General features: G+C 36.6%; 3 protein-coding genes across 4 annotated transcripts; all 3 read right to left on the reverse strand.

Annotated features, from left to right (window-relative positions):
- Window positions 1-210: 210 nt before the first annotated feature.
- LOC104904222 (MDIS1-interacting receptor like kinase 2) lies at window positions 211-4,688 on the reverse strand. The gene is made up of 2 exons (XM_010692419.4): window positions 1,846-4,688; window positions 211-847 (listed from the first exon to the last, which is right to left on the reverse strand). The coding sequence occupies exons 1-2, from the start codon at window positions 4,295-4,297 to the stop codon at window positions 375-377; spliced, it is 2,925 nt and encodes a 974-aa protein (XP_010690721.2). The 5' UTR covers window positions 4,298-4,688; the 3' UTR covers window positions 211-374.
- Window positions 4,689-8,242: 3,554 nt separating this feature from the next.
- LOC104904014 (uncharacterized) lies at window positions 8,243-11,707 on the reverse strand. The gene is made up of 4 exons (XM_010692183.4): window positions 10,918-11,707; window positions 10,769-10,829; window positions 10,520-10,664; window positions 8,243-8,693 (listed from the first exon to the last, which is right to left on the reverse strand). Exons 1-4 carry the CDS (start codon window positions 11,147-11,149, stop codon window positions 8,430-8,432), a joined length of 702 nt encoding a protein of 233 aa, XP_010690485.2. The 5' UTR covers window positions 11,150-11,707; the 3' UTR covers window positions 8,243-8,429.
- A 2,231-nt stretch (window positions 11,708-13,938) lies between these two features.
- LOC104904015 (serine/arginine-rich splicing factor SC35) lies at window positions 13,939-19,696 on the reverse strand. 2 transcript variants are annotated; one of them, XR_007270152.2, is made up of 10 exons: window positions 19,417-19,696; window positions 19,230-19,308; window positions 19,040-19,119; window positions 18,879-18,945; window positions 17,736-17,789; window positions 15,655-15,858; window positions 15,349-15,565; window positions 15,018-15,269; window positions 14,411-14,849; window positions 13,939-14,302 (listed from the first exon to the last, which is right to left on the reverse strand). XR_007270152.2 is itself a non-coding variant. In XM_048637393.2 (8 exons), exons 1-8 carry the CDS (start codon window positions 19,490-19,492, stop codon window positions 15,264-15,266), a joined length of 783 nt encoding a protein of 260 aa, XP_048493350.1. In that variant the 5' UTR covers window positions 19,493-19,696; the 3' UTR covers window positions 14,973-15,263. The 2 variants fall into 2 exon arrangements, 1 of the variants encoding a protein (XP_048493350.1); XM_048637393.2 differs by lacking the exons at window positions 13,939-14,302; window positions 14,411-14,849 and having other exon boundaries at window positions 14,973-15,269.
- Window positions 19,697-20,033: the final 337 nt, after the last annotated feature.

Consider the following 20,033-nt stretch of genomic DNA (forward strand, 5'->3'; position numbering starts at 1 on the left):
TTTGTCCGTTAATGTCCTTCATTACATATTAAACCTATGAGATTAGTATTTGAAAATATCCATCCAAATAAATCTAATAACATTTCACTCAACTATACATTTTTCTTATACATAAGCAACTAGCAAGCGCATATGGCTGAAGTTTTATGAAACAAAGGAAGTTATTTTTTTTAGGGTAAGATGAAATCCCTTGCAAGGAAGGGTGGAAATTGGAGATCCCTCCTTGCAAGGGGTGAGACTTGATCCCTTGACCTCTAGAATCGGAGGTGATGCCAATACCACTAGGCTATCACCTGCTGCTCGGGAAGTATATTGTACTGCTAGAAATCCTTCAACTATATAGTCTACGTGAACATATACAGGGTGTTCATAACTTAGACTATATCAACACGATTATGACTTGAAGAAGAGCTACAACTCCTCATGCTCCTTGTGCCTTGGCTGCTACTTTCATCCTCTGACACGACCTTCTCTATTTCCGTAGGATCAGATGTCCTTCGTGTTGGTACCAATTGGTAACACACATATTGCATATTTGGTCTCATATGTGGATCAGGCCTAATGCACTCAAAAGCTACCTTAATGATGACTGCTATCTCATGAGCCACTTCAGATGATGGATATGGTAGACGGTTGTCCAAGAGATCTTTAGAGATCAATTGATCATTTCCGAGCAGAGAAGTGTAAGATACTGTTGGAGATGAGGATGATGTTGAGTCTACGGATGATGAGCTCGAAGTTGGAGATATAAGGCTTCCTGGATGGCTTCCCATTATAACCTCTAGTGCTAGAACTCCAAAGCTGTAGACATCACATTTCTTGGTGGCTTTCATGGTATAAGCAAGCTCTGAGAGCATTATAGAAGCAGCAAACTTTGTGTGAGACTGACTTACATATTATTATGAGACATTAGAAGTTACCAGAAAAAGCACACATCATTGTATCAGATAATACTGCGCAAATTAGATGGTAGACAGGAGTCTACCATCTAAATGGTGCGCACCATACAACAAAATGAGCAAAACAACATTATCAATTAACAAATTTAGCAAAAGAATAAAAGAACAACACATGAGACTTAATGAACATCTTAATCAGCAATGAACAACAAGAAAAAAAAGATGAACATAAGAGGAAATATCTGATGAACTACCACACAACCTAATGAACAGACAAAGAAAACACAATGAACAAAGAAATATTTGCAATAAACAAACTAAAAGACATAAAGATAAAGGTTAACAAAGGAGAATCATCGAGGTCGATGTTCATTAGAGAACAATTAATGTACATTAGTTTCACATGTTCATTGGAGAGTTGTTGATGTACATTAGCTTCACGCGTATTATGTTTTTTAGGCTGAGTTTTGGCCCGTGTCTACCATTAGAATAGTAGACACGAGTCCACCATCTACCAATTGATAATACTGCCACTACCATGCTGAATAGAGGTGGGCATCGGCCGGGCCGGGCCGGGCCGTTGTCCACTACATGAGCCGCGAGCCTATCACGGTCAAGAAATTTTATTTCAGGCCCGCATCGGCACGAGCCCACGTGGGCCTGGGCCGGGCAGTGGACAAATTTTGAAATTTTCAAGCCCGGCCCGCCATTTACCCAAGCCCGACCCGTGCCCATCTCTAATCCATGCATGTATCAAGCAGTCTCACTGAATCAGAATATCAGTCTATCAGGAAATACTGCTATTGTTGCTAAGCAAAAGCATAAATAGAGTTTTCCAGTAAAACAATGTCTGAATGGGAAATTCTTGCTTCTATTCTCTCCCACATATAATGGAACAATGATATGAAAGCTATGTGCACAAATTGTTAAAAAGAGTGAAAATTACCTGGAGCAATGTAGCCATATGTTCCAGCAAGCTCAGTCAAGTTGGAAGAATCCATACTCAGAACCCTAGCAGTGCCAAAATCAGAAACTCGAGCCTCATAATCTTGATCAAGCAACACATTGTTGGAAGAAACATCTCTGTGTATTATAGGAGGAGAACAATCATAATGCAAGTAACAAAGTGCATTAGCAATCCCCTTAATCACATTTATCCTCTTTTCCCAGTCTAACTCTATTGCTTCTGTCTCATTCACAAGCAACTTCCCTAGGCTTCCCCTCTCCAAGTACTCACAAACCAACAGTGAATGTTGTGCATGGGAACAAAAACCTTGTAGCTTCACAATGTTTCTATGTCGGATCTTGGTTAATGCTTCAATTTCTGTCTCAAAATCCTTTTGATTTTCAAAACTCGGGTTTTGTACAGTTTTCAGCTTCTTAACAGCAACAATTTGCCCTGTTGAAAGTACTGCTTTATACACACTCCCATGCCCACCTTCTCCAATACAATACTTCGCGTCAAAACCTTCTGTTGCTCCTTTTATATCTTCATACACCAACTTCCCATCAAAGCTCCAAATAGAGAACATATTCTCTCGACGTGAGTCTACTTTTCGAGTTTTCACCCTTCTTTCACCTTTCATAAGACAAAAAGCAATCACCACAAGGATGCATACAAGAAGTCCAACTCCTATGATGGGAGCAGTAATCAATGTTACCCTATGATCTTTGTCATTTCCCTTAGATATGTTCAGAGTTGCCGGGCAAGGTATCAAACCTGTTATGTTGCCACATAGAGCTCTATTTCCCAAAAATGATTCAAGGGGTGCATTTGTGAACACTTTATTGTAAGGAAGAGGACCCTCGAGGTTGTTGTAAGATACATCAACCAAAAGCAAACTCTGCAGTTTATCGAATGTTGATGGGATTTCACCAGAAAGATGGTTATGAGAAAGATTCAACACCTCTAAGTTATCCAAGTTCCCAAGTTGTAACGGAATTGTACCAGACAGTGAGTTTCTGCTTAAATCTAACAGTACTTGTAAGCTCACAAGATTCCCAATCTGCCATGGAATATCTCCACTTAAGTTGTTTCTACTTAGATTCAAGTAAATCATCTTGGGGAAATTTCCAATTTCTTCTGGGATTGTTCCCTCTAAACCATTCGCGCCAAGGTCAAGATAGGCTAAATCAAGCAAATTACCAAGTTCTCTGGGAATGCTTCCAGAGAGCTTGTTATTGCTTAATGTAAGGTTAAACAATGACTGCAAATTTCCCAACTCTTTCGGTATTCCACCCACCAAACGATTCGATGACAAATCTAGAAAATGCAACTTGCTTGCTTCTCTTAACTCTGCAGGAATTTTACCTGTTATGAAATTATCCGAAATCTTAAGGCTAGTCATGTTTTTGCACTTTGCCCAATTGGAAGAAATTTCCCCTTCAAAGTTATTGTAGCTCAAATCAATGTAATCAACAGTTGGGTAAACACCAAAATCTTCTGTTATGTTACCCACAAGATGGTTTCTATCAAGCCTTAATCTTGTCAAACTGGTGCAATTTTTCAACCCTTTGGGTACAGTACCAGAAAACCTGTTGTTACTTGCACAAAAATCTTGAAGTATCCCACCTTGACATATTTTCTCAGGCAATGAGCCAGAAATGGTGTTATTTGACAAAAAACACAAGGTTAAGTTAGTGAGCTTATCAAACTCTTTAGGAAGTGTCCCTGATAAGTTGTTTCCATACACTGACAAAACCTTCAAACCTCTCAGATTACCAATGGAAGGCGGTATGGGACCTGTAAGGTTGTTCAGATTGATACGAAGCTCGTTGAGCAATGTCAAATGTCCTAGCTCAGAAGGGATCGTGCCTACTAATCGATTATTTCCAAGGATAAGGAGAGAAAGAGAGGATAAATTTCCTAGAGAAAATGGTATGTTCCCAGAAAAAAAGTTATTGATTAAGTTCAAGTTTTTTAGGCTACTTATCTTCCCAAGTTCTGATGGAATTTTTCCAGAGAATTGGTTATCTCCCAAATGAAGACTAGTAAGTTTGGTAAGGTTAGTGATTGAAGAAGGGATATTGCCAAAGAGATTATTATCATGAAGATCAAGGTAAGATAAATTAGGCAATGAAGAGAAATTAAAGTCATAAAGAGTACCTGTTAAACCCACATTGGTTAAGTTTAATCTTGTAACACTTCCATTATCACAGCCTACTCCAAGCCAGTGGCATGGAGTGATAATGGTGCTGTGTTTCGCGCTTAAAACATCGCGTGGAAGTGCCCAAGATGAAAGAAATGAATGGTTCTGACTATGCAAACTATGTTTCCATTTGATCAGAGCTTCTGCTTCATGTTGAGTTGCACCAGCAAAGTTAATAAGTAGTGAAAATTTTAAAGGTATGCAAAAAAACAGGGATAAAAACAGAGGATACAATGTTTGGGCTAGCATTTTAACTTGTTTGGATTAAACAAGTTGTAAAGTATGATTCTTTTTTTCTCTTTTTGGGAACTAAAAAAAGTTGATTTGCTTCTTCTTTTAGTTAAGATATAGGATTTAAGTTTAGTTCAAGCTCACTTTTGCTTTTGAAAGTCTATTATAAACTTACAAGTCAACTGATATAAGTGGAAAAGTCGTCGCTTTTGAATGATTCTGACGGTTAATGTTGATTTATTTTTTTTTGTATTATTGGTGTATGTTCAACATCGTTGAAAGATTATTGGCAAGAGATGTCACTTATGGCCAATAATCTTTGGAAGAAGTTGAATTTCAGCTTAGTTTTATCTTGTTTTATTTCAATTCTATATGTTATTGTCTGTTAAGAAATAGACTAATATTTCAGACAATTAAAGAAATAGAGAATAAGATTAGGCAGAAATTACTTGGTAATTCGATAATAGCACAAAATTTGGCATCTTAATCAATCTCAAACCGGTATATCCCACTTTCTCATTATATAATACTATCCGCATATGCACGCGATGCATGCGCCAACAACCTTATGTAGCTATATATACCAATGAACATGTTTTTGTTTGATCTAAAATTATTTTGATAGTGATAATGTAAATTATTGAGGTTATTTTGTAGATGTTATTTTTTTTTTGAATTGAATGTGACCGATTTTATACGAACCCTTCACAAATTGTAATTATTGCCATTTTAAATGGCTTTGGCTTCGACTTTTTCATGCCATCAAACAATTTTTAAAAGATGGGTATTAATAATTTTTCATCTGGGTTAAGAGAAATGTAATAGCTCATTAGAGGAGAATATTTATAGTACACCTGGGTGTACCATGCTCATGGTACACCCAAGACTATTTTCTCCAAATGAGCAAAATGAGCGAATGAGCGAATGAGCGAATGAGCAAATGAGCAAAATGAACAAATGAGCAAACATTTCTACTCATTTATGAAAATGAGCAAATACTTTTACTACAAAATGAGCAAAATGAGCAAATGAGTAAATGAGCAAAATTCTCATATGAGCAAATTTGGTATCAAATGGGCACCTGGAGTTCTACTTTATTACAAAAATACCCCTGAGTGTACCATGAGTGAACTCCTCATTAGAGGAGTTAGGTTAAAGGAAAATTAGTATATTTAGTTAAAACAAAAAAAGAGAGTTAGATTTTTTTTCCCTAATAATCAACAGCCCAACTATAAGAATAGGTATACTACAAATTTGTCAAACAAAGGTGCAAACACCTCAGAAGGCTCACAAGTGACGAGTCATTATCTAATATCTAGAACAGTAGTACTTTAGTACTAGATTGGAATTTTCTTGTGTGTAATGGTTATAATGTCTTAAGATCTAAATCTGGAAGATATGATACAAGGAATCAAAAAGTTGACGCCTGATAGCGGTCGTCGCTCGTGCACAGTAACATGATGTCAAGTTTTGAATGTTGAAAGTTTGAAAATGGTTCCTAAAACATGTTAACATTAACTACCATATCTAGATTAATGAAAATTTCCAAGTGTAGTGCATGAAATTTCGAAAGGCTATTTCTTTTTTTATTTGAAGGTTTTATATGGACAAAAGAAAAAGAAATATATAGGTCTACATGAGCAAATAAGTAAAGAAGAACCACTACCACATAAAAGATAAGCTAAAATAATTTTGGGTATACTGTACGCACAATACACTCGGATGTACAAATCACTTGTAATGAGCAAGAATAGAGAAACGTTAGGGATGACAATATGTCCAGGATCCTAACCGAACCCGCCCAAACTCTACCCTAGTTGGAGGAATGAAGGGTATAGGTCTTAATTTTTTGAACCCTATGGGTAAGGGTAGGATATGGGTTGTGATAATATCGAGTAAGAGTAAGGTAAGGTTTCATTTCTCAAATATTCAGACCCTACCCATAGACCCACCCAAACTAAAATATATATTTTTTACTTTAAAATAAGTATATATAATTTATATATAACAGATATAAGAAACCCTTACCGTCAAAATAAAACCCTCAATCCCTTACCCTAGTTGCACTCTCACGGTCTCATCTTACCGGCCAGTATCTCACTCTCTCACTCCAAACTATTTTCTGTATTCATATTTGGATATATGAGACTTTTGGAAAGTAAAACCCTTACCGTCAAAATAGATATAAGAAACCCTTACTGTCAAAATAAAACCCTCAATCCCTTACCCTAGTTCACTCTCACGGTCTCATCTTACCAGCCAGTATCTCACTCTCTCGCTCCAAACTATTTTCTTTATTCATATTTGGATATATGAGAATTTTGGAAAGTGGGAAAACTTTATATTCCTATGTAACATGATACTTTGTATGCTAATTGCCAGCTTTATATGTCGAATTGTATTTAACAATTATATATACACATGAAAATATAAGCGGAAAAAAATTTATATTGGACCCATCCTCGATCCTAAACCCTACCCGTACACTATCCGACCCTACAGGTACAGTGTAAGGGTCCTAAAAATTATTACCCTATGAATATAGATAGGATATGGGTCTACATCCAAAAATTAGGGTATGTTTAAGAGTCTAACCTTCCCCTATTCAAACCCAACCCATTACCATCCCTAAAGGAGAGTAATGGTCAAAATCATACAATACAGGAATATAGAATTTAGTTCATATTTTGATACTGAAACTTGTCTCCAATGGTTCATTTCATGCACCACTTTATTTTTTTATTTTTTTGACATTGAATCAACGTACAAAGCAAACAACTAATCTAAATTAAACCTATTCGTACGATAGCTCGTAGCTATAGTATGAGCTTGGTGGACTTGACCCCTGCTTACTTTCATGAGGCGACACCGTTGGAGTGTTGAAGCTTCCTCGCGGACGGCATTCAAGGTGTGACGCATTGTAATATCAGCCGTTTTCTTGGACTCCAAGTATCTGACTAGTAAAACAGAATCCGTGGTAATTAGGACATTTGAATACCTCGTTGCACGGACCCATTTAATGGCGTAGAGACAGGCCACAACCTCACTATAAAGGGAAGAAGAAGCATAAAGAAAAACCCCTTGTCAGTGTAAATGATGCATATTTTGCGTTACAACCCAGGAGGCTCCACCAAATCCGGTGTTTGCATCCTATGAACCATCAATCTGGATGATGATGTCCGATATTCCGTGTTGAAGGCGACCTAGATTTGTTAGGATGAACCCCGAAGGGGAACCGTAGTCAGGGGCAAGGGTGGGGAAATCATCGAAGGATCTTCAATAATGAACCAGGTGTGATGCCGATTGCCTTCCCTTTCATGGTCATTAAGCATCTGTAAGTTGGCCCGAACGTGGCGGAAGGCTTGGTCGTTCCTCGTTTTCCAGATGGCCCATAGAGTACTTATAAACTTCAGTAGCCTTGTACCCCAAAAACCATCCTCCTTAATATATTTGTCAAACCAAAATTCAAGCCAGGAGGCGATTGGAAGTGACGGATGATCAAGGGGATGGAGCTGAATGCTATTGCCTGCCCAAGCTTCAAATGCTAGGGGGCAAACCCGGAAAATGTGTTGAGCATCCTCGTTGTCGTGTAAACAAGTTAGGCATTGGTTAGATATAGGAATGGCTCGGTCATGCACCACTTTATTGGTGTCAAGCAAGTGCCCCTTAAAATATTCATTCGCACTTGGATGATATCAAGCAGTTGCTGACTTGCTGCCTATTTTTGATACTGTCGATTGAAGTCATGTCTATTGGAAAGTCAACCGTGCAACATATAATCTTGAGAAAAGACTTCCCTAATTTTTGAATTTCCCTTCTCGAAAAAATAAATATAACTTGAAGGAATAGCAAATGATGTCAAGGAAGTATTTGTCAAGAAAAACACTAATAATAAATATTATTATAAAGAAAAGCTTTAGGTATAATCTTGAGCCTGGAAAACACTTCTATATTGGAACAAAGTAAAATGAACTCAACTCATGTATTAAGTTACTACTGGATTCCGATAAACATTGTGAGCAAAGAATTGCAGAAGTTTATATCTTCAGCACATTCTACTTAAAATTAATGTTGCAAGAACAATTTTTTTTTTTGAGAGGATTGCAAGAACAAATAATTAAAACAAATAGAAACCTAAAAAAAAATAAGATCATTCACTAGAACTACTACTACCCATAGCCATCAAAAACTCTCCTTCACAAACTACTTCACCTCCAACATATGCTTTGCCTTCCATTTTCGCTATACCAAACCGTTTTTGTAGCTTGATAAGTGTCATCCGCATCACCAATGTGTCACCAGCAATCACTGGCTTCCTGAATCTTACTTTGTCGATGCCAGCAAAGAAGAAATTGTCACGGGAGCCTCCAACTTCTGGTTGCAACATCACAATTCCACCAACTTGTGCCAATGCCTTAATATGCAAGTAATTATGTTATTGTTACTCGGACTACTCAAATGTACTGGCTATCTTTTAAAATAGAACACTAACTAGATGTAGAAAGAATAAGAGCGCATGCCAGATTATTAGCCATGAAACAGAGCACATGATATGAAGGGAATGGATAACTGGATAAGAGGCTTGCAGTTATTAAACTAACTTAGTTTGAGGCGTTTGAGCTCTCTTTAGCTAGTGGGAACTGCCCGACCTCTGGATGTCCTTTTAACAGCGAGAGAAAATTGTATCACTTCAACATAAAGCCGCAGTTATTAGATCATAATAACTCATCAATGAAGAAAGGATTGTTCTTTTGAAGCAAAAGCTCTGCTCTTTCGATTAAAAAATTGCATATTACATTCATAAATTAGAAAAGTTTGCCCAATTACCAATTAAGTTGGACAGGTTAAGACTATTTTCATTCCAAGTGTCAACTATAGCAGCCGAATCGAGCTAAAAGGCTCGAGCTTCACTCTTTTCCAATTACCAATAGAGCTTACTTTCTAACTAGATTGACATATTCCATACAAACAATACAATTAGGTAGAATAAAGAAAAAAGCCTACTAGAGCAGAACTCTAGATTGGCTTGTGACTCGAATTTCAGCATACTGGGTTTAGTTATACATTGAAAAAGAAACACTCCTTTTAGTCCACAAAATTGTCACTATGCAATAACAATTGATGGCAAGATATTTTCTAACTTAGCCAGATACAGTTCAAGATCACTTTATTTATGGCAAGATGCTATACTTTATGTTAAAAGCTAATCTTGCACAGAAGAGCTTAAAGCTTTCAAAAATAATTAAAAAAGACGGTCTAATTTTAATATAAAAGTAGACCTAGTCACTAAATGGATTACACTAGTCAACGAAAGAAATTATCCTAGTCATTATTGGGCTAATTCTTTTTTTAATATTGGATTTACCATTGCCTAATTTTAATTTAAAAGTAGACGTTCTCTTACAAGACAAACTCTAAAGCTTTTCATTCACTCATAACCTAATAGAACTTGAGTAAGTACCTTTTAGGTGAGGTTTATTGTCCATGGGCCATGGCTCAGATGAGAATGCCCGTACAATGCAATGCCCTGCCTACATACACCTTACTCTCTCAAGACAACAAATGCAACATTTCAAATAACCCCCTGACAAATCCCAAAATCTAAAGCCTATCATGCACTCAAGAGCAGTATCAAGCCAAAGTGGAACACAAAGAACAATTACTAGCTCCTACAAACGTCTTCCCGTTTAAGATTCTTGTAGATGACAGGATATTATGAGCATATGACGTCGCATTGGAACTCAATATTATAAACATCTGCACTGAATCATTATCCAGTAAATGGGAAAGTTAGATAAAATTCGCAAGTACACAACTTCCTCTAGTGTATAGCAGTAACATCCCAAGTCCCCGAGCTAAGTTACTTCATTATCAACCAAACATGTTCAGGCCCCAGGGCATCACCTAAGAACTAAGAAGTCCGTAACATAATTCAATATTTCAATCCAAACTGCAACTTCCTACAAATTTCATCAATGCAGACCCAACAAAAGATCCATATCTAACAATATTACATAATAAAGTCATTATGGTCGATCGAAACTACAAACTTCCTTTACACAGTTAACGAAAGCTCTCATTTTCGTACTAAAACCTCGAAAACTAGTACATTCTCTTATCTCACCAATTTTGACATTTCGGAAATATACATACATCTCAATTGATATAGGTTGATCACAAAACAAACTCAAAACCAAAACAAATAGAACGAGGAATAAATGTCGATATAATAACATATACCTCAACCATGAGAACACCAGGCATTATCGGCCTCTCAGGAAAATGGCCAGGAAAGAAATTATCATTAATTGTAACATTCTTAATTGCAACCGCAGAAACTCCTGGATTATACTCGATCACTCTATCCACTAACAGAAACGGAAACCTAAACACAAAAACAACACCAAAATCAAAACCCTAAACCCTAACATTAATCAATTACGCCCAAAAATTCAGAAATTTGTAGGAATTGAAGAATATAAAACTCACCGGTGAGGCAAAATGTCGCGAATCTGATTAATATCCATAACAGTAGGAAATGCTGGATATCCTGCACAAGAAAAAAGCAAAAAATAAAATAAAATATGAAAAAAAAATCAAAACTATTTCAAAATTAAGCAAGTTTTTTTAATACGAACTTCTTTCGATGGGAGTTTCGTCAATGGAGGTGGTAGCAGAGTCGTCGGAAGAAGCGTAGGTGAGGAAAGAGGGAGGAATTGAGGGTGAAGAGGAGAGAGAAAGAGATCTGAGTTTTAGTGAAGAGAAAAATGGAGTGAAATTAGGAGAGAGAGTGAGATTGGTGCGATGAGAGAGAGAAGAGTGAGAATTGAGGGGAGAGGAGAGAGAGTGGGAGAGAACAGTGGACGCCATTGTTGATGGAAGAGAGAGAAAAGTAGGAAGAATGAAGATGGATGAGTTTTGAGTAATTGAGTTGAGGGAGGAAGATAATGGAGGAGGTGTAGAAGTAGCAGAGAGAGAGAGAGAGAGTGGAAGTAGTTCAACTGAAATCGAATAGAGAAAGAAGGGCGACAATAACGAGGATAAATTAGAGTTCTACAGTTCTACTTTACTTCTGTTTATGTTTTAACTTTGAACCCATGTCCCATGGTAATTGGTTAAGATTGAGTTACCGTGACCTAGAGGTTTGAATCCCCCTTTTCTCTTGTTTGTACTTTGTACGATTTTCGTGGCTCATATGAATCAAAAAAATATTTTCATGAATAATAATCGGAGCTTGATTTGCAATAATACCTCTTACTAACGTTTTTCCCTTGGAAAAAAAACTCGAGTAATCTTGAGTGTTTTCAAAATGAAATTTTTCAAATTCAGTTTGAGTTTGAATATCACTTGTATAAATGTCAATGAGTTAGGTTAAATAAGAGATCCACCCTATCCCTACCTAATTGGATAGACATTGGGTCTAGGTTTAACGGAGATGGGGATAAAAATCGTACCCATAATGGGTGGTGAAGCAGATTTGGATTTTATGTTATCCTTACCCTCCCCGTTCTATTCCCGCCCGTCCTGCTCTCCTCCATCTCATACCCTCCTAATTTATTAAAAGCATATTATATATTAGAAAATATATTATAAAAATCCATGTTATATAAGTACTTATATTATGAATAATCTTATTTTGCAAAATATGAATTAGTTTGTTGCTTCTAGTATATTGTTTGACAAATGAGAGGATATTTGCAAGTACGACGTGGTACGAAACGGGCGCAAGTACCTATACGAGTGGTGGGATAGGTTTAGAAAAGAACATGCTGAGGCGGTGATGGGTCTGTTCCACCAAAAGTTCGAGCATCCATGATAAACGCCAACACCTTAATAGGCGCCTCGCCTAAGTTAGGGGCATCTATCATGGACGCTCAAACCTTTCGTGGGACATCTATACTAGGCGCCTATCATTTTGGTGCTTGGTATTTCGTGATATTACTCGATCTCTCCTGCATCTTTCTCTAAAGAACCCTTTGATTATGAATCACTCTACTTTGTAATTTTGATTCTCATTTTATTTTGCCTATATCTTTCTGGATATGATGTACTGGTCATTTTAGGAAATTCTCTAATTTAGTTATTTCTTATCTTGTAATTCAATAATTAAAATATGGATTGGGTCTTAAATCATCATCCTATTACAATGAGTTCGATGAAATTTGCTTTATTATCATTGCTTTTCACTCAGTTTTTTTTTTTAATAAAGATCTTTCAAGTACATAAATGACAAAGTATTCACTTTTTAGGAATTTTTATAACTCAAGTTTTTGCTTTCTAATGAAGCATCATTAAAGAAAAGCTATGGATTCAAGTGGAGCAGCCATGAATGTCAATGAAGTTGTAAAGAAACTTTTTATGATAGAATCAATCATGTCTAATAAGCTACAATAGCGGTGGTATTGGCTGTGTGGCTGTGTCTAATGAAGTTGAGGTGGGAGGACTAGAGAAAAGAAAGGGGAGCAAAGGAGGAAAGAAGTGGTGTATACGCATATAACATAAAGAGCGTCATAGGAACAAATAGGACATCATCTAGTAAAACCCAAAACAAAAAGCATGTTTGTACATTGAACTCCATTAGCACAATATGTGACTTTCTTTAAACCTGTTTTTTTCACAGCTACAACTAGATTCATTACCTGTAACTGCACTTTGAAAAGTCTAGTCCGATCCAATCCAATCAAAATATCTTTGAATTAGATTTGGACCGACCCCTTTGTAGTTCAATAAATCCAATCCAATCTAATAATATTTATATATATAACATATATATAATATTTCTATATATAACGTATATATATTTAATATTTATATATATAACGTATATATACTTAATATTTATATATATAACGTATATATATTTAATATTTATATGTATAAGATAAAAGATGTGTATAACTTTTTGATGGAATGGATATAATAAGCTTAATTATTCAAATTCAATTATGAGAAAATGTTATTAATCATTGAATCTAAATCAAGAAAAAAAATATATAATAATCAAATTGGACTGGACTAAATTTGAACTCAAGAAAAATTATCAAACTCAACTGTAATCAAAAAATATCAATCAAACTTGAACTTAACTTCTCGAATAAAAAAAACCTTTGACTAGATTTGAATTTTGCAAAGTCCAATCCACTTACACGGTTACACCCCTAATCGCCTAACAGACAGTGTTAGCACCAAACCAACTTAAGACACTTTAAACATAGTGACAACGACATAATTCAACAGACTACCACAACTGAAAATCAAATAACTAGTTTGACCATCAAGCTAATCAAACCATTTAGATGTTAAGCAAAAAGCAGTAAGAGTAGGGTACCAAAAATAGATAAATTTAGTCTAGCAAAATTAACATAAATTTAGACAAATTCAAAGTGAAAAATTACATTTCTTAAATTGAAAAAAAAGGAGAAATTTTGAAATTTATGTAAAACTCAAAATAAAAACTAGTAACTGGGCTATCTGAAATAGACCACCGAACTCTTAAGAACATGGACAAGATACAATAAAGCATAATGAACATCGCTCAAGCACAACATCCACTTGAAAATCAACAATAGGTTATCTAATATGTCTAATATCTAATATGTCTAATGTCATCCTGATCACACGATATTCTCACAGACGGGAGCTTAAGAAGAGTTTCAGCATCAGCTAATAACGCGATCATATGCATAAAAGATTACTTCATTGCAGCGTCAAACAGTTGTTATTCGCGACACACAATTTGATAATTCTAAAGAGAAGAAAATATATATAAAACAGAGGCAATCTCACAATAAAACAGTTATCATGGCGATCAGATTCACAAACCCGTAACAGCAACATGAGGGTCAAAACAGCCACCGGATAAACTTCAAAAAGCCCGACCCGACCCCAACTACTGGGCAGCAACAGCCAACTTAAAGCTTACCAGCCCAAGCTACGACCAATCAACATGGTAACATCAAACTACAGAACAGAGCTCAGGGACCACTGCTCCACAGGACAACAGCCACAATCACGAGCCATGAGCTATACAGTTTAGCAGAGCACGAAAAAACAGTCAAAAGCTAATAGGCAAAAGGTTTTTCAACCTTAAACATAAAGCTTAAAACACAATAAGCAGCCAGAGGCCATTACCACATCCAGCCGTTGTGGATGCATTGCTCGCTTATAATGTTTCATTCACATTCCTAATCAGCAGCACAACAAGTGCAACCATTTGCAGCAAGAGATCGAACAGCACAGTACATACGTATTCATTCATCTCGTTCAGTCTTCTTTCCCATAATATGACGAGTAAACATCATCAAATCATATCTAAAGATGAAACGGTCTATAAATCTCACCAACTAGCAGGCTTTTCAAAACCGATAAGGTCAAGTTGCAATGACACCGGCTTTCCCATCATAATGGTCATAAAACAGCAGTCAATAAAGATCAGCTCATCAGCCGGTATATCAATGTTCGCTACCAGTATAAAGAAAGGTATCAGCCATCAAACAATCACAAACACCATCAGCAACACCAACATCACATCATTCATCATATCAAGCTTCCTCATTCTTCTCAATGTAAACTAAAAGATCAGATGTGATCACACTTAGTCAAAATTAACCAAATCATAATCCTCAGTATGTAGCATGCAACTCAATAATAAAAGCAACAAAAAGGAAAAAAAAATGAAAACATAAATAAGAAATAGAAGGGAAAATCACCATGAAACAGATGGAAATGAAAGACAAACCATAGTTACGTCTCCGAATAGCTAGCGCACAGACTCACATCTACCGTCAGGATGGTCCAAAAATTATTGAAGCAAATCAACAGCGCAGCGTGCAAATACAGCATAGCGAATAAAGTATCATCCCTATCCAAAAGTCTAACTCAATATTCCAAGCTACTAATGCACAGACTCAGTCATTTTACATTATCATATGATCCTGATAGATGTTCATCCGCACTATGTCACCGCTCCAATAGTGTGCTGACTTCACGCCTGCCAATTTGAAGACACCACCTAATCAAATAATGCTTTCTTCATTAGTAGGGAATCCTATCCAAGAACAAGAACTTACCTCAAGTGATTTTCGAGGTGAGGGGCTACGAGAGATTCCAGCTTCCCCACGCGGAGAAACTGCCTGGGGAGAAGCCAAACGATGAGGAATTGGTGCACGTTCATCGAGGCCGCGCTTCTCTGGGCTACGACTCCTAGAACGAGATGGACTACGAGGTGAAGCACTCCGACGTGGTGATATACTTCTATGCGGACTCGGACTTCGTCTCGGAGAGGCACTGCCACATGCCAAAAAGAAAAAAAATGTCAAATGACAGCAGCAAATTTAGAAGAGTAACAGGCCTTAAAGCAAGTAGGTCATGGCAACCTTTCAGCTGATCTGCTCCTATAGCTTCTTCTATCATCGTAACGGTCTCTCCCCCGACCTCTATAGTGTTCAGGACTATAACTGCGACTCCTACTCCGCCTGCGGTAATCTCTGTCCCTTCCACGATACCTGTCACGATCATACCTATCCAAGCTTCTACTACGACTTCTTCTTCTGGAATCTCTGTAGTGATCATCTCGATACCTAAAGACAAACAATAGTGAAGATCATTTAGTTATGCCAATCTTGAGTACAGAACCATGCACATGCTGGACAAATGCAAACAAAAGGACAAATGCAAATAACAGAGCACAATCAAATGGCAAAGTAACAACTTAAAATCATTAAATCACTTGACTCGGGAATGAATCCTATAATCAAATGGCAAAGTAACAACTTAAAATCATTAAATCACTTGACTCGGGAATGAATCCTATAATCAAATGGCAAAGTAACAACTTAAAATCATTAAATCACTTGACTCGGGAATGAATCCTATAAAATTCCCCATGTCTACATCACCAAAGATGACTGAGCAAATGATGTTAGCTAAAAGAGGGTCTAGGTGGTGTCTAGAGGCTTTGAGCATTCAAGGCTTGACAACCAAAATGCCCCAAATGTGAATGCCTTGTCCAGATTAGTAAAACTAAGCACAAGAATGGAGGGCTAGAATGCTACTTCCTTTGTTCTCTTAATTGCAAAAGTCAAGTTATTTACATACGCCGGTTTCACCATCTTTGGTGATTTATGTGCAAGGAAAATCATAGTTATGAACAATCTTATAAGATTCATCTTAAGGGTGAAATGTAGCACTGAAAGGTGTAAAAGTAAGATTGTTGCAATTCAAAAAGAATGAAGTACATGGTAATGGCAACCACCACCACAAAAAGGTATTAGCGTTACTAACAAAAGTACATGCAATAGAGCTACCAGGTTCACTTAAATATGATAAAAAGAACATACCACTTTTACTTTTTATTACATTCATATGTATACCAATGCATAGAACATGAATAAATAATTTAGGGATGGCAATGGCAAGGTCTGGGTAGGGTAAGGCTAGACCCACACCCATACCCTAACTTTTGGATATAGACCCATACCCTACCCATACCCATAGGGTAAATTTTTTTAGGACCCGTACCCGTATCTGTAGGGTCTGGGTAAGGTCTAGGGTCTAAAATGGGTCCAATACAAAAAAAAATTCGCGTACATTATCACATGTACATATAATCGTTAAGCACAATTTTATACTTCCTCCGTTTTTTAATAAGTGCAACATAGAGAAAGTGGGGGAATACTAAGGAATGTAGAGAGAGAAAGTTGGAACCACAATAAAGTAGAGTAATTCAAGTGATGAAACAAAAAAGTTGTGGTCCCCTGTTGCTTTTTGGTGGCATATTTGTAATAATATTGAACTTTTTTTACCATTTTGAGCTTGGTTGCACTTATTATGACTATTCCAAATAAGGAAAATGTTGCACTTATTAAGAAACGGAGGTAGTATATTAATTTTACAATTAGCTTCTACTAGTTCTACACTTCTACTTCATTTCTGAAAAAAACATCACACGCAATTGCGTACTCTATGCGAGAGAGAGATTGTGAGTCTGATAGAAGTGAGATTTGCGGCTAGTAAGTGAGGGAGGGTTAGGGTTTAATTTATAGGAAGTGTGCTAGAAGGTTATGTTTATATCATCTATATTTATTTTAATTTTATAAAATAAAAAATATATATTTTATTTAGATGGGTCTATGGGTAGGGTTGAGGAGTAGACCCATACCCTACCCTTACCCGATAGGACCAAGACCCATACCCTACCCTTACCCATAGGATCCAAAAAATTAAGACCCATACCCTAATTTTAGGGTAGGATCTGGATGGGTCTAGGTAGGGTCCTGGACCCATTGCCATACTATATAGCCCTCAGGATCCAAAACAGTCTTGAGAAGAAGACGCTTAATTTTGGGAGATAGGAGAAGAACCCCCCCTCCCCAACCCACCCCTCGACTCAGAGGAAAGCATCACCAATTATATATTCATTTGTATATGGTACAAAAATAAAACAGGAAAAGCATACCTCCTTCTTGGGCTTTTGACCTTGGCAACAGACTCCACAATCCTTCCTTTCTGACTGAAAACAAAATAGATAAAACATTCAGAGCTTGAAGTAACAAGATAAAAAGCAAGAGCATGCTTCTAGGAACCAGATAGATAATGTCTTGTGTGTGGAATATAAAGATCCGTGAGGTCTGAAGTCCCAACTCTTGGTGCTAGGGAGTCCCTAGCACCAAGTTCTTCTAATTGCACATTTTTTTGGTACCAAAGGACATTGCATTGCATTGTCATGAAGACAAACTGTGGCATCGCATAGACTTCAGATGTGTATTGGACTAGATGTTGAGAAACTCTGGATATTCCAAAAAAAGGACTTAGATGATTGGCTTGCAAGTTTCAAAAGGAAAACATGGTGCATACTGTAGACAAGCAGAACTAGCAATAGCAGCTTGGAGAGTTGTTGAATCATCTCGATCAATACATTCATGCCAATCAACAATTCAATATTAAGATTTTCTGGTCGGCTCCAAATCTCCCCCTTCCAAAAAGTACCAACAAATTATCATACATGAAATATGCAAGCAGAACATATATAATGTCGAGAGCCCCACACTAATAAAGGGAAAAACCAAGCTACCCTTTCACATCTCAGCCAATATTTGTCGAATAAAAAAGAGACAAGAAGAGCTTAATATATCACTTGGTTAATGCAATAAAATTGTACTCAACTACTTTATCTCCTTGTAGGCAGTTTCAGACAGAGAAGCTTTCTACTCCTGAATCACCTATAGGCTATAACTCACAACAGTTCCTCAAACTTAATTAAAGTTTTTATCAAAAATCAGATCATCTAGAGAAGCAAAATTGATGAAGTTGATCAGAACATATTTCCCCCTTATATAGACCTACCGGTAAGTACAGCCTCCACCTAACTCAATTAGAATACCTATCAAAGCTCCGACATATTAACCCTTTATATGGACTATCGACAAATAGCCTCTTAGCTTACCCATTTGATGTAAATACATTCATGGACCAAGCACGGAACTAGATAGCCAATACTATAATAACACAAACCTAGCTCCACGGCTCATCAAATGAAAGGAACACAAAAGCCAAACAACATGATATTCTGACACAAACTACATCAATAGCAAACACTTACATTTTCTCTGCATTCGGACCATATTTCGCGAATTGGACAGCTATTTCTCTACCATCTACCACCCTTCCTGCAATTAAGAACATGTACAAAATCAACAACTTCACCCACCAAATATTACCAAACAATACAAATTCATAATAGAAACACAGAAACGCCAATACCATCAAGCCTATCAACAGCCTTCTGTGCCTCATCGGCATATTTGTATCGAACAAAGGCAAAACCACGAGATTCACCAGTCCTGTACCACCCCAAAAAATAACAACAAACAACATAAATTAACAAAAAAAAAAAATCACCTAAGCAAAATCAAACAAAAAAAAATTCAAGATAAAAAATCATTAAACTCACCTTCGGTCTCGAGGGATGAAAATATCGACAACCTTGCCATACTTATCAAACAACGGAAACAAATCATCCGGTGTAGTTCCTGTTCCAATCAATTTAACAAAAAAATGCGATTAACAACAGATTTCAATGAAATTAACACAAAATCTAGGGTTTCAAAAAGAAGAGGAGAGAGAAAATAGAAACTTACGGAAAGTGATATTAAGAACGAGGAGAGAGTAAGTGTCGGCGATGTCAGGAGGACCTGCTCTTCCGAAGTGTGACATTGTTTCGTTGCTCTTTTTTCTGCGATTTCTCTCTCTTAGATTTTGAAGAGGATGAAATGAAGCTGATTTTGTAGAGTACGTGAAATTAAATTGGGGAAGAACAAGAAGAAATTTAGGGATTGTTATTGATAGAACATTCGTGAAGAATTCGGTTCGTTTTAGGTTTTGTACTTTGTATCTCGGAATAGGTTGGTAGTGGGCCGGGTTCAAAGCGAGTCCAATTTATATACAGATTGAAATTTAAAATGTGGGAATGAAATTACAACTAATTATACAATTGGAATTGGTAGATGGTGTAGAATTGTAGATGGTGCACACGTCCGTATGGTGAGAAAGGTATGTACATGAAAAGTCAAATGAACATATGTACATCTCTGTTAGCATATGTTCACTGATATTAGTCTTTATATTCATAACCTAATATTTGATATTCATCATGCGCACCTTGCTCATCATACGGACGTGTGTACCTATTAATTTGCACTAATTATAACCATTAGATTAAAATGGGAAAAATTTTCATTTTACTTTCAACTTTAAT

This window comes from Beta vulgaris, chromosome 9 (assembly GCF_026745355.1).
Source record: "Beta vulgaris subsp. vulgaris cultivar EL10 chromosome 9, EL10.2, whole genome shotgun sequence".
Classification (NCBI taxonomy): Eukaryota; Viridiplantae; Streptophyta; class Magnoliopsida; order Caryophyllales; family Amaranthaceae; genus Beta; species Beta vulgaris.

Bases quoted from the DNA above. Each gene is read 5' to 3' on its own strand.
- LOC104904222 (XM_010692419.4), bottom strand. From the start codon at position 4,297: ATGCTAGCCCAAACATTGTATCCTCTGTTTTTATCCCTGTTTTTTTGC. The intron at 848-1,845 runs GTAATTTTCACT...TAATGCTCTCAG, and splicing joins ATATGGCTACATTGCTCCAG to AGCTTGCTTATACCATGAAA.
- LOC104904014 (XM_010692183.4), bottom strand. From the start codon at position 11,149: ATGGCGTCCACTGTTCTCTCCCACTCTCTCTCCTCTCCCCTCAATTCT. The intron at 10,830-10,917 runs GTTCGTATTAAA...TTTCTTGTGCAG, and splicing joins CGAAACTCCCATCGAAAGAA to GATATCCAGCATTTCCTACT. The intron at 10,665-10,768 runs GTGAGTTTTATA...TTTTGTGTTTAG, and splicing joins CGCGACATTTTGCCTCACCG to GTTTCCGTTTCTGTTAGTGG.
- LOC104904015 (XM_048637393.2), bottom strand. From the start codon at position 19,492: ATGTCACACTTCGGAAGAGCAGGTCCTCCTGACATCGCCGACACTTAC. The intron at 15,859-17,735 runs GTATGCTTTTCC...GTTTGTCTTTAG, and splicing joins GTCAAAAGCCCAAGAAGGAG to GTATCGAGATGATCACTACA. The intron at 15,566-15,654 runs GTTGCCATGACC...GGCATGTGGCAG, and splicing joins AGGAGCAGATCAGCTGAAAG to TGCCTCTCCGAGACGAAGTC.